The sequence below is a fragment of the Nerophis ophidion genome, linkage group LG04 (assembly GCF_033978795.1).
Source record: "Nerophis ophidion isolate RoL-2023_Sa linkage group LG04, RoL_Noph_v1.0, whole genome shotgun sequence".
NCBI classification, from domain to species: Eukaryota; Metazoa; Chordata; class Actinopteri; order Syngnathiformes; family Syngnathidae; genus Nerophis; species Nerophis ophidion.
Genome location: NC_084614.1, coordinates 18,062,247 through 18,087,035, shown reverse-complemented (window position 1 = coordinate 18,087,035; position 24,789 = coordinate 18,062,247). Strand labels below are relative to the sequence as shown.

The 24,789-nt window shown below is 40.8% G+C and overlaps 1 protein-coding gene across 6 annotated transcripts in view; it reads left to right on the top strand.

Moving 5' to 3' along the window:
• Window positions 1-18,701, top strand: part of rxrba (retinoid x receptor, beta a) — a 32,109-nt gene extending 13,408 nt beyond the window's left edge. For 4 of the 6 annotated variants that reach the window (XM_061897307.1, XM_061897306.1, XM_061897311.1 and 1 more), the window contains 7 exons: window positions 557-717; window positions 837-966; window positions 5,824-5,956; window positions 9,133-9,168; window positions 13,940-14,031; window positions 14,116-14,221; window positions 14,950-18,701. In XM_061897307.1, coding sequence (XP_061753291.1) covers window positions 557-717; window positions 837-966; window positions 5,824-5,956; window positions 9,133-9,168; window positions 13,940-14,031; window positions 14,116-14,221; window positions 14,950-15,097 — 806 coding nt within the window. In that variant the 3' untranslated portion in view covers window positions 15,098-18,701. The remainder of the gene's footprint in view (window positions 1-556; window positions 718-836; window positions 967-5,823; window positions 5,957-9,132; window positions 9,169-13,939; window positions 14,032-14,115; window positions 14,222-14,949) is intronic. The other 2 variants (XM_061897309.1, XM_061897308.1) reach the window with 1 other exon arrangement.
• Window positions 18,702-24,789: the final 6,088 nt, after the last annotated feature.

The window sequence follows — 24,789 nt, the reverse complement described above, 5'->3', positions numbered from 1 at the left end:
TTCTGTTGCGTTCTGCTATCAAAGTGTGTAAAAATTAATGGCTACACTGAACGGGTGCATGTGTATATCTGGTATGAGCTCAATCCCTCCCTAAACCTCACACACTGCACATGTGCACCCCAATGCAACTGTTGAGGAGCGATGACATTGCAGTCGGTTAAAATGCGCAAATGCATGTGTGCACGTGTTTCTGCCTCCCGTTCCCCTAAAGCTGTAAACCTCAGGGAAACAATGGTTTTCCTAGCAAGCTGTATCATTACATGTGTGCTGATATACTGATAATTTTCAATTATGCCTGTGTTGCATATGACCTCTTACTGTGCTTTTGCATGTTTCTGGAAAAATCAGTTTAGCCTCTTTTCTTGTTTGCCTCTTCCCCTGCTGATTCGGAACAACTTCATGTCGTTCCTGCTTTTTGCCGCTCTTTTTTCCTGCCCTGTTCTTCCTCTACTGAATCCCATCACCCACATTCGTTCTCTCCCATTATTTCATTTCTTCTCGTCGGCTATGTTCTGTGGTTGTTCACCCTTAATCTCCCACCCCTCCTACCTCCCAGCCGTTCAAGAGGAGCGTCAGAGGAACCGGGAGCGCGAAGGCGAGGTTGAGTCCACCAGCGGCGTCAACGAGGAGATGCCAGTAGAAAAGATATTGGGGGCTGAGGTGGCTGTGGAGCAGAAAACGGAGCTTCACGCCGACGGAAGCTCTGGAGGGAGCTCTGTGAGTAGCCACACTTTGAGTTGCCCTTGTGCTAACAGAATAAATTTAGTTTCTTGTTGAGTTGATTCACTTATGTGTGTATGTGATTATATGATATCTTCCTCACCATGCTTCCTTAGCCCAACGATCCTGTCACAAATATCTGTCAGGCTGCAGACAAGCAGCTCTTCACACTGGTGGAGTGGGCCAAGAGGATCCCCCACTTCTCCGAATTGCCCCTCGATGACCAGGTTATCTTGCTCCGTGCAGGTGTGTTTTATTCCTGCACTTTACTGTAACTTTAAAGTTTTACTTTTTTGGGACTTTAGCCCATCAGTCCCAGTCATCATGAGAGACAAGAAGACAAAATATACATATATTTTCACTTTAAAACGTATAAGAATCGACTTGTTCTAGGTGGCCAACAATACTGCTAATTGGAACAATCAGTTCTACCTCTAAATCTCTTTAAAAATGCATTAAAAAACAGTCAATACTTCATTTACTTATAACCAAGCCGAATCGACATTGTCAGAGCGAACACTGAGGAACATGGTATTAGCCATAAAAGCTAACTACGGCAAGAGATAAGCTAGCTTCTACAACAACACGAAACTCCTTTGCATTAGTAATGCACAACACAATGTGATACAACACCAATTTGTTATTGACTGAAAAACATGATCAATCATATTACATTATCCGTAAGGTATTAGCCTACATTTCATGTTTTGTATGTACATAGCTGAGCTAGCCAAGCAGCGTTGTACTAACACGCATGGCATGCTGCGTGTATCATGATGGATATTAAAGTGACTCACTCGACAGTTGTTCGTTTGGTCCAGCTGGCCGTGGACGTTTCCTGTTGATTTTGGCTAAGCAATCCATTTATGTAAATACAGCTTTGCTCCAAGTTCCATATTTATAGCATCAAAATCGCTTTCACCTCACTCTCACTTTATTTCATGCTCGCTTCCATAAACAGCAGTTTATTTAGCTTCAAAAGTATAAAGTTGTAAATCCCCATTCGTTCAAAAATGGTCTTGTTTGTTGTCTGTTGCAAAGTCTGACAGGATTAGAAAACACGCTCGTGTTTGATTTTGGAAGTAGGAACAAACATTTTGGTAGAAGTCAGACAGGCAATGCTGTGGAAACAGAAATGAATCCGGGGCTGTAAATCAGTCCCGGAAACGATTAAAGTGATCAAAATACGGTAAATATTGACCATATTGTTATGAATGTGTCTGTTACTACATTATATATATATTTGCACTGTGTATATAAAATGGTGATGGAGGGTTTTGAAGTTATTTTAGAGGTTTTGAAGGCTACAACACTGACTCCTATTATCCACATCTTTCAAGCGTGTTTTATCACTTTAAAAAAAGAAAAAAAAAGAAAAGTGTGTTCTTGTCGGTCATAATGATTGTGAATGATAGGCATTATTTCCCCCAAAAAGTGGAGTTCCCCTTTAAGGTCTCCTCAGAGGTCACGTTTCCACAAAGCAGTCCAGTTCAGTTAAGGGTAAATCCGAATATGCTTGGGTGTAGACTGGATGTTATTACTCATTACCAATGTTCCCTCTAAGCTGCGCACTTGGACAATCGCGCACTGCTCGCACATTCTCAGCGCACAAGAAAATCTATGCAGCGCATAAAATAAAATTCAACATAAATGTATTAATTAATATCTAATATTAGTCCTAATCTTTTCTAATCAATTAAACCAATAATAATAATAATAATGTTGTTTTCTGTACCATTTTGCAACGTAACTCAGTGAGTGACAGGTGTCCGGCCAATGATATGATTCAGTTCACTTAAGCTACGCAGCCAATCATAGCATTGACACTATTGATATTGACAATAACCCCTTATCATGGCGAAACAAATAGGCACCGAGACATCCACTCACCAAGCCAATGTAAAAAAGAAATGCGGTTCTTTTAAGATGGAATGGCTGTCGGAGTATGTTCAAATAGAAGAGCAAGCAGTGAAACTGGGTGAGATTTTTTTCTTTTTCGAGTGAGAAGGGTCTACTCTGCAAAACATGCCGCGAAGCTAAAGCAGCAAATTAGTTTTCCGAGGGAAAAATGTGGACTGAATGAAAGTTGGACTACCTCAAGTGTCACATTCTGCAGAAAAGTCATTTGAAAGCTGTTGGAATTGTATGAGGACTCAAGATGGGACCGGGGATTGGTACATTAATGCAGGAAAAGGCAAAAGACAAAGAGAAAAGGAACAAGCTGTCACACAAAACAAAATGTGACCCCAAGCAAGTCAACGTGGTCATTGACAACATTTTACTTGCCATCAAAATGAATACATCAATGCTGTCAGTTCAACAAATCCACGATCACGTGGCAAAGTATGCGAGTATACCAGAAAGCTGGCGAAGCAAAAACAATGCCTTTGAATTTGTGAACTCAATCAATGAGATTGAGAATGAGACTATGTGCAGTGTAAAACATGCACCCTGCCATACAGTTGGAATTTCCAACTGTCTTTTCACTGTAACTAATCCTTCTTTTTCTTTAATAACATATTCCGCTTTAATCATCTTAAAGTATCAGCTGGCATAGAAGACTTTCCAACTGCAGGGTAAACAAAAACAAAAATGAACCTCTGTGGTCCAATATGCCAGGCCACATCATCTAATAAGGGCTAATGAGCCCTTTCAACAGTAATAAGCCATTTAACATTTAAAATGATAACATTGCCAGAGAGCATACATTTAACAGTATGTTTATTCTTGTTATTGCAGTTGTGTAACACTGCATCACACTAAATCAGTGGTTTTAAACCTTGTTGGAGGTACCGAACCCAACTAGTTTCATATGCGCATTCACCGCACCCTTCTTTAGTGAACAATACAAAAGTTTTTTTCTTAATTTTATCTTAATTTATAAATATTAACCATGAAGTTATGTTATTACGTATATTAAATAAATACTAATAAAGATATATTTTACAAACAAAGTTACAGGAATGTACACATGATCCCATGTTGCATCTTATTGTGTAACATGTGAATGTTTTAGTTGGAACTAAATGCGATATCTAAAAGGGGTACAAATCATTTCCAAAGCAGGAACCACACCCATACATGCAATACTAGTACACAGCTCATGAAAAACAATATGTTTTGGTATTGTTGTTGTAATTGGGCAAAAATACTTATATTAGAATATAATCTCATGGAAATCATTGCTGTCATTTGATTATAATAATAAAACATTTAACTTGTTATTTAGTCAGGTTTGGGCCCGGTGTGTTCTGCTGGTTTGGCCACAGTACATATGCACGTCTAACGTCGCTCACATGTGCTCCCATGAATGCTCAAGGAGTTTTTGCGTTTGCTCACGCATATGGAAAATTAGCGGGAACATTGGTCATTACTATCATCATTACAGGATTTTCTTATTACGTTGTCTCTTTTTGCTGTTTTTTTTTTGGTAATTTTAATTTTATGATGTTTTTATTTTAGTTCTAAAATATCTATAAACAAGCCACAGCCCACATTGGCTCCCGGTTCGCAGACCCCTGGTTTTTGTATTTTACTGGGGAAGAGAAATGTTTCTAAGGATGTATACCAGTATTTTTTGGGACTGGTTCCTAATCAGGTCAATCCAGGAGGACTGTTAAGATTCTGGGCAAATAATACAGATTTCTGCATTTTTTATTTTTATCTAGCTGACTAACACATTTATAACAAGTGGGCGCTGTCACATTCACTTTTGGTGTCGCTGCAACGCATAAGAAAAGACATGGGTGGGATCTGATAATCAATTCGGAATAATCTCAAGTAAAGAAGCAACACAGCACAGAAGTTTATAACGCACCAATATTTCCTCCTCAAAAGTCGAGTCACGAGCAACGCTACCACCCTTCATCAACTGTCCTCTTAGCGATCCATTAATCCACAGGACAATATTAATCCACTCAAAAAGTTACAAAAATAAAATAATATATTAGTCCATTACCAGCTGACAGTTTTCGAGTATCCGTAGGACGTGACTGCATTGTGCCACGTTCGCGTGGCATCAATGCACATTAATTGTATTGATTTATATTATATTTTTTATATAATATATCATGTTAAAGTTCTGTGCTCTGCACATACATGGCATACATAAATATTATTTCCAGGTGAGTGTAATTGAAATGAATAGAAACAGAGTGATGGATCTTTGTGGTCTTTACAAGATGATGACATAACTGCATTACACCTTGCTCTGCAAACATAATTGACTTGTTTAAGAAATAAAAAGTAGGTGTCGATAAAATAATTTGAGATGTTACATGATGTTCGTGATAAACAACCTCTTGGGCGAGTAAAAATGCATTTGTTCACGGCTTATTTACATGAATTATATGTGGTACCGATGAATACCGGTATCAATAGGGACTATCGATATTGGTATAGTTATTGATAAAATCCTTACGATATACATCCTTCGCCATGACTCATGCCGGTCAAACAAAGGCTGGGCTGCACGTTTCTGGCTGTGTTCTGTTCGCTCCTTTCTTGCTGGTGGTATTGCAATATGGAGGTGTCCTGAATATATGGTATAAAACTTTGCCTTTCATCAATGCTTGGAGATGGCCAAAAAGCTGGTTGGCCAGTAACCAAAGGGTTCCAGGTGCTCTTTCACTTTTAATACGTCCTGTGTGGAAATTTGGTATGCGTCTATAGCCGAATTGAAGTCAAGGCTCGTCAACCAAAAGACAGAACCCAAATACATTTACTGTTACACCGCTAGTATCCAGAGGAGTCTGACAAAGTCTTCAATCATTATGTCTTCTCATTCTCTGGCAGAGCAGTGGCGTACGACCTGTGTTAGTTGCCACCTGTAGCATGCCATGCATGCATGTGGCAGTCTAAGATCATTTAAGGTGTGCTGCCAAAAATACATGAATGTGTGACAATACAGATGTGTTACCTTGGTAAAAATCAAACTGCACTGCTTAGCACAAACAAGTTTAAAACAACTCCACCTACCATTGATTGAACTTAATTATTTTGTACTCACACAATATCAAGTCCCTGTGTTTAAAAAAAAGAAAGAAAAGGGAATACAAGATCAGTGATTTGTAAAAGATTCAAATGAATACGTGCCGTTGACAGGTTGGAACGAGCTCCTGATTGCGTCCTTCTCCCATCGCTCCATCTCCGTGAAGGATGGGATCTTACTGGCCACAGGCCTTCACGTGCACAGGAACAGTGCTCACAGCGCTGGAGTGGGAGCCATTTTTGACAGGTAGCACTCACGTTTGCGCATCTACAAATCTGATAATACACATCCACATACACACTTAGGATTCTGTGATAGATATTCAAAAGAGCATTGGTAGGCATTCCTACTTCAAATCGAATGGAGACGCCAATCAATGAAGTCCGCCGAGAATTCAACAGGTAGATCCACTCATGAATATCCATATCTACATTGAAAGCAAACATGTACTTGTCTCTGATGACTTCACGCTTCATCTCACTTAGCTGTTGATTGTCTGGATCATTTGACTAGTTACATTATCTACTGCAGTGACGGTCTGCATCTGCTGCGTTCTTTTGGCTGCTGCCTTAGCGCTGCGTTGGGGAGGTGTGCATGCTGGGAGGCTGGTGACTATTACATACTGTATGCCCATAGACATGCATGAGCACACAGATGCAATAATAAGGCACCTTTTTTTGACTTGAAATAATACAGCAATGGTTGCCCAACGTTTACTAACCTTGTGTGTCAGACATTATTGTTTATAAAGGCGGTCTGGTCTGACGCGTCTATCTGGATCAAGTGTTCACTGCCATGTTTTATTTTTTAGCGCTTTAAGTGAGGAATTAATAGTTAATCCATTCATCACTGGCCTGAAATACACTGCAAATAACATTGCATATCCAATCACAATGTGTCACTTCACTGTTCGTTACACAGTAATTTTGTCACTGCGTTCAGTCATTTTGAAAACAAGCTCAATTGTCTCCCTCTTAAAAAATGTGAGGTTATATACAGACAAAGTGTACTGGACAAACAGGTTTGCTCTGTTTAAAGCTGGTACAGCACACGTAATGATAATTAAAATCCTTAACCTGTAAACCAGGGGTGTAAAAACTAATTCTACCAACAAAAATATTAAAGGATGCAGGGGCACTTTGGTACATTTTGTGCATTAAAGATGCTTAAAACTATCTACTTTAGGTAAATATATGCTAACCTAATTGGAAAAAATATCCACATCTTAGCTTAGTTTCACAGGTGACAGAGCAAATTAGTGCAATATCTTATGATACTTTTTAGATTCTGCCTAGGGCCGATTAAAAAGGATTTCCTCGCAAAAAATGACCCCCGGACTGCACTTTAGACACCACTGGTGTAAACTTGTTTCAAATTGGCAAGAAATCCAAATAATTAAGTTTTCATTGTTCAACGTCACATGTATTGCAAGTGCAAATGTTGTTTGTGTTTAAATATAATTTTATTAAAAAAAAATTTTTTGTACATAAAAGTAGGGATGTAACAATATTTAAAATCTCACGGTACGATATCGTCCCAATGTTAGGGCTGAAATTACGATATTGTGGTATTGTCACAAAAAAAAGGCTTAAGATAAATGCTAAATTGTGTAAAAAGAAGCGGCAGGATAGTTAAGGATATCTTACTGTAATTGAATACGAAATGCTTGAATGTTCTAATTATATTAGAAACAAGTATTTTTAGGTGCGAAGAATTGTGCCGGAACATTAGGGGCCTAATTTGCTAAAGGTTTGCGTGTACTAAAACATGTGCAAACTTAATGGCAGACGCAAAGCTGATCTACTAAACATGTGAAAAGTGGATTGTGTTTAGGTGTGTGGAATAAGGCCTGCAATCTATTTTGCATCTTCATTAATACACAAAATATATGCTGATCATCAAAAGGGCCACAATACTGGGAGGAGAAAATGCAAAAATAATTTACAGCACGCGCAATTTAGTGTTTTGAAAAGGATGCGCAAACTGACAAACTTCCACACATGGCTGTGTGAGAGGAGTGCCTGTGCTGCAAAGACACACAACGGACATAGCATCCTACGTGTACATTTAAATATATTTAAATGGTGAAAAAATACAAATATTAGACACATGAAAAATACAAATATTAGACACATAGTCTATTCTGCAACATCCTGTCATAATTTCATAGCTGCTAGATGACTCAAGGGGCTGATTATAACAGATTGGTGTCGTATATTTTTTTTTAATGAAGTTTGTTTTTTTTACATACAATGTATATTGCTTATCTATATCCAATATGATAAAAACTTCTTGAAGTATGCATTGTTTGCGTCTTGAGCACATAAGTGGTGTCCGTGTAGATGCACTGCATTACTGCTTCTAAAATGCTCATAAAAAGTGGTCTTCTGCTTTAAAAAAAAAAAAAACTAGCAAAATACCACATTTGCACATTCATTAGATGAATGTGCAAACAATGAGTGAGCCCATGGTAGTGCCCATGGCCAATATAGTACACGCAAAATCCTTACTTAAACAAGGCAGTCTGCACCACTTTTAAATTGCACACGCAGTCTTTGTAGATTGCACACAACACGCCCAGTTTATTATAATTTTTTTGCACACACTGTTAAGCGTGAGGTATTTTGTTCTCAGTAAATCAGGCTCTAAGAGTTTTAAATAAGTTCCTTTAAACTGACAATGTAAACTTCCAGTTTATAACAAGTGTACAACAAAAATGTTAAGTTTCGTATTAACTTGTATGCTGCTTCTCAGGAGGTTACCTAACTATTTAAATTTTTGGGATATTTTCCGGATGACTGTTCATCAAATGGTCTATTACTTGTATTCCTCATTGTAGACCGGTGGTGTGCAGTGTTTTTTTGCATGTCCACGCTTATTTCCACTAAAAGGAAATAACTGCTTCTCTGCTCATTCATCAAACCAACAGACTCCAACAACATGTCTTCTCCTGTCTCGTTTTAATGTTCATCGTAAAACCATACTTCTTTAAACTTTGCTGGACGTTCTTCGATCCGCTTGCCGGCACTGCACAAGGGATCATAGGAGACGTAGTTTAACTCTGAATAGCCCATTTAATAGTGCCGGAACAAAACTACATTGACGGGAGTACTCAAAGTTATCATCACATACATATATCGTCACATACCACAGCATTATTGCTAGCATTTTGAAACTATAATACTGTGAGATTTACAATACTGTTGCATTCCTACTTAATAGTCATAGTTTAGTCTCTTTATAGTTTAGTTATTTTGTTCACAAGGGTTTTTTTGTTGTTGTTGTTTTTTTTATTTTTTATAACAAACTAGCCTCAAAAAGTAAACATTGAGCTTTCCGATAGTGAGCATCAAAAACAGTGTACTACTAGCCAATGTGACTGTGTAATACGCTGTAATAACACATTGTGATTGAATACACAGGGCGCACAATGCTGAGGTTGGGGCCATATTTGACAGGTAATCACGCCACTACACAAACATTTTTTTTTCTTAAATTTCCTCTGGAATCCATATTGAGAACGTAACACAAGTGTTAAGTTTTCTACAGGTTTTCAGAGGCCATCTTTAAAGTACGCCTGTACTCATAAGTATGTGTGTGGCTTTTTTAGATGTTTTGTGCTGCTAACAGTCACAAGGCGTCACTTGTGGAGTAATTATTTCTGAAAACTGTTGAACTTGTGCCGAGAACATGACTGAGTCCTAACCTCGTTCAGACCCGTTCCTTCGGTACAGCCTTTGGAGCTATCAAATACAGTACATCTTCACATCAGTCAAAGACATGACTGTATCATGTGCGTCCACTGAATGCCACTGTGCGAACATTACTGGTTGCTAAGGATAGCTTTTGGGGGGTGGCGTGGCGCAGTGGGAGAGTGGCCGTGTGCAACCCAAGGGTCCCTGGTTCTATCCCCACCTAGTACCAACCTCGTCACGTCCGTTGTGTCCTTGAGCAAGACACTTCACCCTTGCTCCTGATGGGTGCTGGTTAGCGCCTTTCATGGCAGCTCCCTCCATCAGTGTGTGAATGTGTGTGTGAATGGCTAAATGTGGAAGTAGTGTCAAGCGCTTTGAGTACTTTGAAGGTAGAAAAGCGCTATACAAGTACAACCCATTTGTTAGTTATTTAGAGTATCACCTTAGAGCAGGGGTCTCAAACTCAATTTACCTGAGGGCCACTGGATGCAGAAACTAGGTGAGGCTCGGCCGCAAGAAAAGATTTCTTAAAAAATCTAACATGCACTTTTTAATGAATTCACCTTCTTTGAATGGCTTTCCCGCCCTAGCAACATACTTGCAAACCCTCACGATTTTTACGGGAGCTTCCCAAATTTCAGTGCACCTCCCGACAATCTCCCGGGGCAACCATTCTCCCGAATTTGTCCCGATTTTTATCCGGCCAACATTATTAACGGCGTGCCGTGATAGCACGTCCTTTACAACATGTCATCGCGTCCGCCTTTTCATCATGCAAACAGCGTGCCAGCCGAGCCACATGTTGTATGAGGCTTCTGCAGACACACGTAAGTGACTGCAAGACATACTTCATCAAAAGCCATACAGGTCACACTGAGGGTGGCCTTATAAACAACTTTAACACTGTTACAAATATAAGCCACACTGTGAACCCACACCAAACAGGAATGACAAACATATTTCGGGAGAACATCCGCACCGTAACACAACATAAACACAACAGAACAAATACCCGGAACACCTTGCAGCCCTAACTCTTCCCCGACGCTACAATATACACCACTTCAACTGATGCACAGAGGAGGGGTTTAATGTGTTGGGGTTGGGTTTGGTGGTAGCGGTGTTGTATATTGTAGGCCAGAAGAGTTAGTGCTGCAAGGAGTTCTGGGTATTTTTTCTGTTGTGTTTATGTTGTGTTACGGTGCAGATGTTCTCCCGAAATGTGTTTGTCATTCTTGTTTGGTGTGGTTTCACAGTGTGGCGCATATTTGTAACAGTGTTAAAGTTGTTTATACGGCCACCCTCAATGTGACCTGTGTGGCTGTTGATCAAGTATGTCTTGCAGTCACTTACGTGTGTGTTTACAAGCCAGATACAACATATGACTGGGCTGGCTTTTGTTTGTACAGGTTGTAGAGGGCGTTAAAGGCAGTGCCATTACCACACCCTCTGAACATTTTGAGTGGGTGAAAATCGACAGAAAGTCGAGAGAATGGTTGCCCTGAAATTCGGGAGTCTCCCGGAAAAATTGAGTGTGTTGGCAAGTACGACGCTGTCAAGCGCAATTCATTTAAAACTTGCGGGCCGCACTAACATGAAATCGTCATATCAAGGTGCGGGCCGCAAAATAAAGTCTCGCGGGCCGCGTGTCTAAGACCCCTGCCTTAGAGTATCACCAACGTAGGGATGCTGGTATTTGTCGTTTTCAGGGTGAGATGCTGCTAGCCGCTAACTGTGTATCTCCATACAGGTTGTGGAGACGCTCATCTAAATGAATAATTATCACCTCCCATTGTGGAAATTAACTGAATTTTTTAGCATCTTAATTATCAGTTATCACTGGAGGATGAGGTTCAATATGGTACATACAAATAGCACGTAAGGTAGCTTGAAACAGCACAATAAGTAAGTGCTTAGTAAACTTTAAGATATCTTGATGGAAACACGTCGCAGCAGAAAGTAAGTAGGTATTAACAGGAAATTAGCAAGTAGATCAATAAGAATCCAGAGGGAGTATAATATTACTGTAGCTTTTGTGTTTGTTGGTGCATCAGCACTGGAGTACATAAAGGTTGGGCGGATCGATCCATAAGTCGGTGGTGTGGATACCAAGTGTAGTACTGTATCAGTAAATGAACGATACTAGAGTGATTAGATCTGTAATTTTTTTTTTTTTTAGATTGTTTTTGTTAAAGGGGAACATTATCACAATTTAAAAAGGGTTAAAAACAATAAAAATCAGTTCCCAGTGGCTTGTTGTATTTTTTGAAGTTTTTTTCAAAAATTTTACCGGTCCCGGAATATCCCTAAAAAAATATTTAAAGTGCTTGATTTTCGCTATTTGCGATGCGACTATCCATTTCCCTGTGACGTCATACAGTGCTGCCAATGTAAACAAACAATGGCGGGTACCACAGCTCGGATTCAGACTCGGATTTCAGCGGCTTAAGCGATTTCAAGAGATGGTTGGAGTATGAAAGTATTGAAGAAGAAACTGAAGCTATTGAGCGAATAGCTATTGACGCTATTCATAGCCATAGCATGGCCGAATAGCTGCGTTAGCATCGCCGGTAAAATGTGCGGACCAAACGATCAGGACTTTCGCATCTTGTGACACTGGAGCAACTTAAATCCGTCGATTGGTAAGTGTTTTTTTCGCATTAAATGTGGGTAGAAGGAAACGTAATATAGTTGCAAATGCATCTGCAGGTTATCCATACATCTCTGTGCCATGTCAGCTTTAGCACCGCCGGTAAATAGCATGTTAGCATCGATTAGCGTAGCATGTTAGCATCGATTAGCTGGCAGTCACGCCGCAACCAAATATGTCTGATTAGCACATAAGTCAACATCAACAAAACTCACCTTTGGGATTTAGTTGACTTTTTGTTGCAAATGCATCTGCAGGTTATCCATACATCCCTGTGTCATGTCCGTCATCGCCGGTAAAATGTGGAGACACTCTGGCACATTCTAGGGGGGTCTGGCGGCAGACACTTTCGCATCTTCGGGCCAGTGGTGCAACTTGAATCCCTACCTGTTAGTGTTGTTACACCTTCCGACAACACACCGACGAGGCATGATGTCTCCAAGGTTCCAAAAAATAGTCAAAAAAACGGAAAATACCAGAGCTGAGACCCAATGTTTGCAATGTGTTGAAAATGAAAATGGTGGCTGTATTAAAATATATGGTCTTTTTTCTGCACCATCAAGGTATATATTGACGCTTACATAGGTCTGGTGATAATTTTCCCCTTTAATGTCTACAAATTGAAGGAAAAAGTCCTAGGACAACGGAGGACGTCAAGGGCAAAAAAATGATTAAAATTAGTTGCAGATGGCAGTTTTTGCTTTTGTACGTAATAAAAGACAATAAGGAAATAGTTTAAATATTGTGTTGATATTACAATTTCAATAGCACTCATAAATACATAGAAAATACAACAGTTAAAGGGATCATGTACAAAACCCTGTTTTTATTTTTTTTAGCACCTGTTTTAGTGTATTTGGAATTTAGATCCCCAAATGTTTTATTCAAATCATAGAGGCGTTGAGGAGATACTTATAACACAATGTTGCCTTGTTTCAAATAAGCCGTTTGAGATTTGTCTTGACATGTGATATTTCCCTAACCTTCGATATAAGCGGATATCGTCATAAATGGTGGAGGTTTTCCGGTAAACTTTGGTACGGAAGCATACCGCTAAAACCACAACATGGCTGATGGGGTCTGAGCCAGCAGGAAGGGGCATGGTATGGAGGTCTTTCGCATGTGAATAGGGCCGGTACTATATAATGGCTCATTTTCAAGAGACAGTCAAAAGGGTGCTTGAATAAACAATATGTGGACCAAAGCACCACCATTACAGATTATGTAGACCACAAAGTATTTTAAAATGTTGATTAGAATTCATGATATGACACCTTTTAATACATTTAATCATATTGGTATTGGACAATCTCACTCATGGATGATCGGAATCAGCAGCATAACACCGAGATCGGAACATCCCTACACAATCAGAATCAGAAAAGTTTTTATTGCCATTGTTTGAGAACTGGTTCACAAACTAGGAATTGTATTTGGTGCTCATCAAAGGGGTGCTCATCCAGATGTCCGATGCATCGTGCTTGTAACCATTCTGTGCAGTGCATGTGTGCATGCCCAAATGGGATTAAAAGCCCGAGAGCTGATTTTGAGCTGACCTCAAGTGGGTATTGAGCCAAATACTAGAAAAGACAAGTGGGGGGTGATTTTACTGATGCACGTGAAAACCTGAAATTGAATACTTTAACGAGAAATTAATCCAGTTTTTCTACTGGTCTGTTTGTCTGTGCTTGTCTGCATCGTGTTTTTATGCCATGGCCAATCATGTCAACCTGCTTTGTAACTGCACTTAAAATTTAGATGGACACAATTTGAACTGAAAATTGTTACTAATCAGTTAAGCTTTTGTTTTTGTGCAGAATCCATGCACTCACTACTTTCTCTGATGGCCCGTGTCCTCCCTCTCCCTTTCGTCCCCCTCGGCAGGGTTTTGACCGAGCTGGTGAGCAAGATGAGAGACATGCAGATGGACAAAACTGAGCTGGGCTGCCTTCGGGCTATTATCCTCTTCAATCCAGGTAAGCAGGGGCAGACAGCGCGCTGAGAAACATGACCCCAGGTCAGACACGTTAACGTTTTTCCCAATTGTTTTTCACCTGAAGATGCCAAGGGTCTGTCCAACTCCAGTGAGGTGGAGTTGCTGAGAGAAAGGGTATATGCATCTCTTGAGACTTACTGCAAGCAGAAGTACCCGGACCAGCAGGGCAGGTGCGCTGCAGCACACACACTCACACATACACACACAGAGAAAGAGGGAGGAGATGGTTTAGGGCAGTAGTTCTCACCTTTTTTCAGTGATGTACCCCCTGTGAACATTTTTTTAATTCAAGTACCCCCTAATCCGAGCGAAGCATTTTTGGTTGAAAAAAGAGATAAAGAAGTAAAATACAGCACTATGTCATCAGTTTCTGATTTATTAAATTGTATAACAGTGCAAAATATTGCTGATTTGTAGTGGTCTTTCTTGAACTATTTGGAAAAAAAGATAGAAAAATAACTTAAAACTTGTTGAAAAATAAACAAGTGATTCAATTATAAATACAGATGTCTACACATAGAAGTAATCATCAACTTAAAGTGCCCTCTTTGGGGAGTGCAATAGAGATCCATCTGGATTCATGAACTTAATTCTAAACATTTCTTCATAAAAAAAGAAATCTTTAACATCAATATTTATGGACCATGTCCACAAAAAATCTAGCTGTCAACACTGAATAATGCTTTGTTATGAACTTACATTCATATTTTGTTGAAGTGTTATTCAATAAATATATTTATAAAGGATTTTTGAATTGTTGCTATTTTTAGAATATTTAAAAGAAATCTCACGTACCCCTTGCCATACCTTCAAGTACCCCCAGGGGTACGCGTACCCCCATTTGAGATCCACTGGTTTAGGGGATAACAGGTGCACTTCCTCCTTGTCCCCTGGGCAGGTTTGCAAAGCTCCTCCTTCGTCTGCCAGCCCTGCGTTCCATTGGCTTGAAGTGCCTGGAGCACCTGTTCTTCTTTAAGCTGATTGGCGACACGCCCATCGACACTTTCCTAATGGAGATGCTGGAGGTACCTCACCAGCTCACCTAGGCCAAGCCGGGTTCTGGTCAGGATCTGATTGCACACCAGGATTATCCACACGTCGCCTTCATTCAGGCTTGTTGGGCTTCACTTAACTAAATTGCGACACCTGCTGGGCTTAAAGTGCCAGCTCTGACACTTGTACACAAAACACACCAATTGGTTCAGTCACCGAACCCACGCTATTACACAAAGATCTAACTTGCAGAGGCGACACAATTTAACGCCGACTATATTGTACACAGTGCATACCTTTACAGTATATTAGCACATCCATATGCATATACATGGAGTATATACGTATAAAAGAGTGTGAATATGCACATGTATGAGGACGAAACATATTGATCATAAGTTAGCCTTCATCTCAGGAGTGACTTTTTTGCTAATGTGTTACTGTCACACTAACTAATTTCTGTTGACGCCTCTGTATGTTAGATCCACTTTTACTGATGCTTTTTAACTTTCAATCAGGTGCATAGCATTTCAATCAACTACGCACTATCAAACCAGCACGTCTGCAGTTGTCACCAGTTCCAATCAAACCTATTCTTCTCTTTTTGATTGTTATGCTGCAACGTTTTTCAGTTTCTATCCTGAAGTACTGTACTCATGAAATGAGAGCTTTTTCCAAGGCATTGAAATCCAGGAAGGTCTGGGAGTACGTTGAACAGTAACATAGTCCCTCCACATCCTCCTGATGCGGACAGAGGGCTTCGTATGGCAAGAAGAATGACTTGAATTTTTGTTTTGTTTACTCTTGATTTGATCCCCTTTTTCTACTCTGGCAATTTAAACAGCTCGAGGAAGCACATCGGTTGGGTTTCTCTTTTTGTCGGCCTGAAATCTTCCTTTGCTTGTGGTCATTTGTGCACTTTGCTGGGTTGTAAAGGTTTCCTCTGAATGACCATCATCTCGGAGAACAGGTACTACCTGTAAGCTTTCTCATTGTTGCTTGAATATCGAGTCAGATCAAATCCCTGTTAATGGGTTTGTTAAACACCCGTTTATTAGGTACACCAAACTACACTTGAATTTGGCCGACACTGCTGACGTTGCAACGGGATGCAGTGAAATGAGCTTGGTGTACTTAATCACCTGGCAATAAAATGCAAGAAAGACTCTTATACCCAGAGTCGACAACAGAGTATGTGATTGGAAAAAAGACCCTAGTATTACTTTGGCAGTGTTGCAATATTGTATTAGTCTCACCTGGAGTGCAATACACGAGGACAACACTGGTGGTGCACTGACTCATGCAACAAAGTACCAGGGTTTGCATCCCAAAGTTTAAGACGTGAATTAGTACGTCGCCAACTACCTGACACTTTGACGACCTGTTGTTTTGTACATGACACATGTATATATTAGGAAAACCTATCACAACCTGCTCACGTCTCAACACGTGGCTCAAACACACACATTTGGAAATTCAAATTTGTTGCCGCTGATCAGTAAGCGGATTCACGACTATGGCCAAACTCTGCAGCCTTTGCACCACCGTTCTTGATTGGATGTCATCAACAGCGGCACTTGACATTAACTGTGATTGAAGTACTTTGATCACGATGCCTAAGCTATGACCTGAACCAGTGCTCAGCCATACTGGTATGGATTTGTTGTTAGTGTTTTTTTTTTTTTTTTTGTCTAGTTGTCTTTTAGAAGTTTCCACAGTGAATAGAATTGATCATAGTGTCATTCAACAGGGAAGAGGTGCAGATGTCCTCGACCGGGTGCTAAATATCTAACAGGTTTTTGTTTCATTTTAGACTTGCACATCCACAGCAATGCAATTCACAGTATGCAAGAGAAAATCAAACAATGATGTTCTTCTCTGCAAATTGGTTCTCTGCGTCCTCACAGACTCCAGACTTGAGTTTGTGTGCAGACAGTCGAAGTAGCTATGAGGTAAGCACGAGATTCCTGCCCTGCAGATAATCTAGATGTGTCCTCTGAGAGAGGATCTTTGCCCCTCTTCCTTTTTTTTTGCCTGTATGACTTGTATGACTGCAGTTAAATAACCTGTGAGACAGGTGCATGTTTTTGAAAAAAGACTGATTTTTTTTCTTCACTCAGGCAAACCTTAGCAGAAACAATGGTGTTGAGGCTGCGTTGTGACGAGGGCACTTTAAAGGATTTTGGAAGCGCTTGGCTGAGTTTCCAGGAGATGAGCAAATTTTTAGAAACTGCCGTGCACGTTTGCGTGAACAATTTTATTTTTGGCTTGATTGATGGCTCTACTGTTCTTCCTTCTAGAAGCTTGCTATGCTACTGTCAATCATGTTTCTGTCTGGGAATGACTGCGATCACACACACGCCGCGAGGCCCTCTCGATGACCTCAACGCAAATGCCAAAATTCACAATGACGTGTCAAATATATTCACCGTGGACCATGTGACTGCAGCGACGCTTATGACGAGTTAGGCACACCACACTATCACTGGTCTTTTACAGAAGTGTGCCCCATCGCTGCATCCAACAGCAATGCATTGATGTTCTGTCGGAGGACGCTCAAAAGCGAAGATCGCTGTGTGGGTGAAGTTGAGATGTTTCAGTTCTTCCATCGAGTCTTGCAGGTTGGCCAAAGTTGTGTACTTGTACACACAGTTGCTGTGATAAAATGTGAGAATGATTGGGATCCAGGCTGGAAGCGAGAATCCTATTGCTTTATAACACAACCCTCCCCTCCATCTTTTTTTATTTAACCGTCTTGGTAAATGCTTGTGAGAAGAAAAGGCTCTTCATCAGAAGTGTGTGACCCAATCCTGTGATTTTTGTTCGAAAAGGATGTGATGCTTTCTGGGGGACGAGCATTTGGGCTTACTTTACTTGACGCCGCCGCGCTGCCAACATGCGTTAGTTATTGCAACTTTATTGGAGTGGGAGTTGTTGCCGCCATATTTGTTACATTTCTGTTTGAGAGGAAGTATTAAAAATGGATTGCAGGCTGTGATTAGATATCACGTTTGCGTTGAATATGCCAGCCCTTGGCCGGAGACGGCCAACCTGTTGGGGATGTGACCTGATGTATGGGTCGTCTGGTGCGGCCAAAGTAAGAATAGAATGGCAGCTAATGGTCTTAAGAAAGAAGGACCGGTGTTTGGACCACTCAAGGTGCTAAACCTGAGTGTTGGTGATCCACTTGTATTGTCCAAAAGTAGACAACTGGACGGATTGGTCGCTCTGTTTTAGGACGTTTGAGCCGGCTACTATGGAGGACTTTTAAAGATCTAGTTGAGGAAGGAAAAAACATCCCTGTAGAGCTAGAACCTTCCTTATATTTGTTTACTCTTGAACTAAACAAAATTTGCCCTTTTTTGTCTTCTTTCCTGACTCCTTTCCCGTGCTCCCCAACCTGTTGTTATTTACAAAGTATTAAACAAATACATAAACTGTAAGATGTGTATGGAATGTGTCACTCTTATGTTTGATTTCGCTCATGTTTGTTCATTGCCCTGTGTGTATCTTGCTGCATCGTACGCGTGAAGCCGATCGACTATTGTGTGCTTTGGAGATCGAAGGAAGAAAATGAATCATGTTTTTTTCAGTCCTTAATTTTGAACCTTGTTTGTCGTATTATGTCTGAGTAAAGCTTTTAATACTGTACACAAACTGCTTTTTATGTCATTATTCCAAAAAGATGGCACTACCCTCAGTCCAGCAGGACCCCCAGGCCCGAGGTGACCACTGGCGCCGTACTGCCACCATTCAGCCTCCAGAGGGAGCACTGATCTTTTAGTTTTGGTAAAGATGGGAGTGTTGTGTGTCTAAACCTCTCCGATGCTGCACCTCCCAGCCAATCAGGAAGTGGCATACCTGTGCCCTGTCTATCCTGCCACCTGGCACTTTGCTAGCCTACATTTTCTTAGCACACTGGCAGGAATGTGATGCCGCGTCTGTGTGGTGAAAAGTTTAGTGACACCGCCTCCTTCATGTCTAGAGCACTGCTTGTCCTGCAGATTAATGGTTGCATACAACTTTTAGTTGCATACTCAAAAAAATCACTTTATGCTACCTACTTATGCACATGTATGGTTTAAAATGTCACCTGAAGCCAGTTCAATACACCCTCCTTGTTCTGTATATCACCTTCACTGATACGGCTTCATAAGTGTGTGGTTTGTTTTTTGACAATAAAAGAAACAAATGTGAAGGTGTTATGCTCCTGTAATTCCAGCATTTGCCAGCAGGGAGAGTGCACACAATGAGGCGTCTGTTGGGGAGTCAAAGACTTGTCTTCATGCCCCTTCCTTCATGTCTACTGCATGTTAGCTGCTCAGGTAACACAAAGCGCCCTGCATAATGTACACAAGGGGACAGAGGACACTTCCTGTTTGACGCATGCGTTGTCCTCACCTTTTCTGCCAAAAGCTTCTGGGAACATTCTTGCATCTCCTCCACCCTCTCTTCATCTCCCAACCTCCTATGTGTTCTATTTCCCTTCCACCGCCTTCACGCCTACCATCCACGTTCTTGCATCTCCTCCCATCTTCTACCACATCTTGTCGGCGTCTGTCCCGCTGTCTCTCAGCTCTAATGACATGACACGTATCATGCTTGGCTGCACACAGACTGCGCGCCCCAAAAGGGAGCGAAGCTAAACCGGGCCGAAACCGACACTAGTTTGTAATTTTACCTTTTGGCTTCTGATCAAGAGGACATGAGAGACATGTATCATCAAGGCGAAGTCCAGAATGAAAGTGTAGAACCTGCACTTGCATGAAGAACTATCTGCGTAAAAGGCCTTAAACATAAGTCTGCCAACATGCTATAGGCCAAAGTTTGGCCCAGGAGCCATTTGCGGTCCATAGCTTATCTATTTAATTTTGTTAATATGTATCCTGCTTTCTTCCACCAGCGAAAGAAAATTTGGTTTAGATTTTGCATGAGCCGCAACCAGGCTTGGGACAGACAGTGGCTAAGTGTTTGGACCCTAGCCTATGATTGAACTGTATGCAGCGTACCATTACGCTACCTCTGTGACATATTCTAATAATGAAATTAAACAAGAAACCACAATGAAAAAATGTTTAAACACCACTGTTGTAAGCACAATCATTTCAAAATCTTAATTTATCATCCCAACAAGAGCAAATTTTGTCAAGGCAGTCTTGGCTGGGGATTGTTGCATAACTGTCAATCCTTACAGTTGTCCCGGAAAACTACTATATCTTGATTATGTCTCCCTTATTTTTCCTTTCCACGAAGAAGACGAATAAGGTCTGGTATTCTCGACATCCGGAGCGGCACAGCTTTTAGTTCAGTTGGCCTTGGGAAGTATTCTCGTAACACTAGGGCTTGGTATTTTGCCCAGTCGGTACTTAAATGATGGTGCTGGTGCTTAAACAGTGCACAAACCGACCCTTGAAAAGTGGAAAAAATGCAAAAAACTAAACAAAACAATACCTTCACATTTTTATATTATTTTTTGACATTAAAGTTCAACAAAATAGTAACTTAAGTACTGTAATTACAAAAATTAAATACCCAAGTAGTACATTCAAAAATAGAAAATAAAATCTACATTTTTTTCATAATTACTGCAACATGAATAAGAATGAATGTGCAAAAAAATGATTTGCTTGGTTTTTGGGGGTTAAAAGACAACATCAACAAGTATTTGCTCCAGGTGCTAGTTTGCACTCATTTAGCACCAAAATTTACGACCGTTTACGTTGACGCCTTTATAGAACTGATCCTGGAGCCAATAAAAAGTCCGGTGTTCAAAATAAAATGACACAAGTAACACAGGGTTGGTTGCACACACCGCTCCGTGTGATAAAATGGTGACATATATCACGTGAGTCGATCAAATCGACAGCGCGAGAGCGATGAATGGACATGAACAACACATCAACAGAAAAGTCGACTTATAGCTGCCAAAAAAACATATTTTCTGTTATTAAATAAAAGCAACATTGAACACACTTTTGTGAGATTGCTGTTCACATAGAGGAAATAACGGCATTACCCAGCATTAAAAATCTGTCAAATACAATAAAAACCCTTTTATTTCGTCATGTACTCTCTATAATGTATTATTGTTGAATTGGGTTTAAAGACCCTTTTTCTTGGCAACCCTAATTAAAATCCTGCATTTTCCTGTGAGTTTTCCCATATTTTGAAATGCAAAGTGTGTTTGGTGTGGAGGACCAACAGGTCCGTGACCTATAACCTCACAAATGGACGCAAAGTCCCACAGATCAAAGAAACCTGCGGAAGCTATTCTAAGTGCTACGAAGGGAACAAGTCCACGTTGTTTTCACTTTTCTCTTCCTCGTTTGGAGTGTAAAGAAACAATCAGCCACCTCGTTTGGAGTGTAAAGAAACAATTAGCCATAGTCCAACTTGATAAAATTAGTTGGAAAGGCCTTTGACAAAGGCGCTTGAAATGCATCAAGAAAGAGGAATAGGGCGTGTCTTTTTCTTCCTCATGGTCACAGTGATTGTGTGTGTTTAAGAAGATAAAGGGCCTCATTAATGGCCAAGTCACCCACTGCCTCGAGCCTTTCGTTTAGCACGTCATTGGTTTCTTTGGGCTTCTTTTACTTGATCACGTTTGTCATCACTTCTTTTTTTCCCCCCCACTGTGGTAATCAGGGTTGCTTCCGCTTTTTGTCACTGCTTTGGAGTGCTAGGCAGTACCGTGGAACTCTCTTATCTCGAGCCTTGCCTCTCCAACTGGCTGACTAACCTCGACGAAACCGAATTAAACTAATTCTTTACACGTTAATTTTGGCCAGAGAGATAAGGAGAATGGTTTTCGAACATACGTCAGTTTCCTGACATGGTTCTCCTCTTATCCGTCTGTATTTTAATTTGGATAATTGTGATTTTATATGAGTTGCGTACGGCAGCGATCTGTGATTCAAGAGCTTGGCTATAGGGGGCAGTGGTGTTTGCCTCCCAAATAGACCCAGAGAAGAAGAGTTACCTCGCTTTGGCCGTATTGAAGAAGGGAAAAAGTCTTGCAAAATGTTAAGATCTGTTTTGTAGACGCCAATTAAAGGTCATCCCGTTTTACAATATGTTGTACTCTTATCTAATAGAGCTGATGTGCTCAGCTGTTGTTTTGACAACAATGATGTAATTGGCTTCTCTTCCGGTGGATATAACAATCTAAATAAAGCTGCGAGCAGCGTTAAACGGGCCCTCACCTCCATTGCACCAAAAGGGTTCACACGAATCAGTAAGCACGCATAACGCAGTCACGTCCTTCCCGATGCCCTGACCCACCACCAAAAATTTCAGGAAGATAGGAACATGTATAAAGAAATTATGATTGCTATAATTTTCCTCCACAAGGGGGGAATAAACGCATCTAGTAGCCATTTATTACGTCCCACCCAACACCCCAACCCACCAACAAAACTTTCAGGAAGATTAGAGTATATTTAAGGAAGTCTTTACTGCTATAATTTTCCACCACAAGGTGACTATATTGGCGCTATAGCAGTGATAATGTTGCATCCCATGACCATCAAACATTTCAGTAAGATCGGAAGTTATCACTGTTATAATTTTCCACCACAAGGGGGCAATAAAGGTGCCACAGTAATCATGCAGTCGCATCCCACACGATACTCATACCCACCAGTAAAAATTGCAGGAAGATTAGAGCATGTGGAAGCAAGTCATCACTGTTACAGTATTCCAACTCAAGGGGGCGATAAGGGCCCCACAATAGTGATGCACTTCTGTCCTACCCAACACCCTAACCCACCATCAAAAATTTCAATAAGATTGGAGCATGTTTAAGGAAATTTTTACTGTTGTAATTTTCCAGCAAAGGGTGGCGATATCGGTGCCATAGCAGTGATAATGTTGCATTCCACTCAATACTCGGACTGACCTTCAACAATTTCAGAAAGATCGGAAGATGTATAAGGTAGTTATCACTATTATAATTTTCCACCACAAGGGGGCAATAAAGGCGCTGCCGTAGTCATGCAGTTGTGTCCCACACAATACTCCTACCCACCATCAAAAATTGCAGGAAGATTGGAGCATATGGAAGGTACTCATGACTGTTATAGTACTCCACCCCAAGGGGGCGATAAGGGCGCCAAAGTCATGCAGTTGTGTCCTACCCAACACTTCAATACACCATCAAAAAGTTCAGAAAGAAAGGAGCATGTTTAAATTTTCCACCACAAGGGGCCAATATTGGCACCACTGCAGTGACGCAATTTTATCTACCTCAATAGTCCGACCCAATATAAAATATTTTTAGATGATCATAGCATCTGGAAGGAAGTTATGAATGTTTTGGTTTCCCACCACAAAGTGGTGATTATGGCGCCACAGCGGTCATACAGTTGCGTTCCACCCAACACCTCAACCCACCATCGAAAAATTGAGGAAGATTGGAGCATATGGAAGGAAGTTATGAATGTTAGAATTGTTCACCACTTGGGGGCGATAGTAGTGTCGATATTAACGTCGAGGCATGATCGGACACCGACTTTAAAGCATCATCTCAGTTTGGAAGAAGTTCCGATCAGCGACAGTGAAGAAGGGACAGTTTGATGGTTTATGACGATGCGCAGTTTTCGTCACCAGGCTCCGCCTACTACAAATAGCTATGAATAGGTACCTGACCTGTTGGTCACTTCAGGTCGACATCGTCATGTGTATTAATTGGGAACAAAGTTTAAACTTGTGGAGCCGAGTTGATAACGTTTCGTGTTTTACGATCCGTCAGATCACCAGTTTGTCGCCATGCGACGCCCACATTATATGCCATAGTTAACGTTTATTTACAATTTATTATAGCGCATCAGTTTAGTGTCTGTGTCAAATCATTTGATGCAATGACATTTTGAAGAAGGCGTGGTATTCGTCACCAGGATCTGCCCACTACAAATGGTTATTCGATATAGATTAGATCAGATAGTACTTTATTTATTCCTTCAGGAGAGTTCCTTCAGGAAAATTGAAGTTTTTCAGCACAATCCCATTCAAGATCAGACAAACGTTACAGGGAGACAGAACAGGATCGCTGACTGGTCTGCCGGCTTCCAGCGCCCCTTACAAAAAAGGTGAGATACAGGTAAACAAGTGGGGGGGAATGGGAGAAAAAAATAGAAGATTGAAATAAAATGAAATATAATAAAAAAAATCGGTGTAAGCCTGGGCCCTGGAGAGGGGGTCCAGATTGAGGCCAAGGGAAAAACAACAATTCAAAGCCATAGTACACATCCCTCTCACATGTGTGTAAGAGGGAAACATCAAAGAAGACAAAGGACATTAAAGACATTAAAGCAGTGGATACAACCAGCCAATTCTACATACAGCTATGAATAAAAACTAAAAGAAACGAATCCTCCCACTTCCAAAGACATGCACCTGGGGATAGGTTGATTGGCAACACTAAATTGGCCCTAGTGTGTGAATGTGAGTGTGAATGTTGTCTGTCTATCTGTATTGGCCCTGCGATGAGGTGGCGACTTGTCCAGGGTGTACCCCGCCTTCCGCCCAATTGTAGCTGAGATAGGCGCCAGCGCCCCCGCGACCCCAAAAGGGAATAAGCGGTAGAAAATGGATGGATGGATGGAAACGAATGTGAATGTTAGGGTGTCTTCATGATCATTACTACCAAATAGGATTAAGATCAGAGTTTTTGGAGCCAAGTTATTAGGGGTGTGGGAAAAAATCGATTCGAATTTGAATCGCGATGCTCACGTTGCCTGATTCAGAA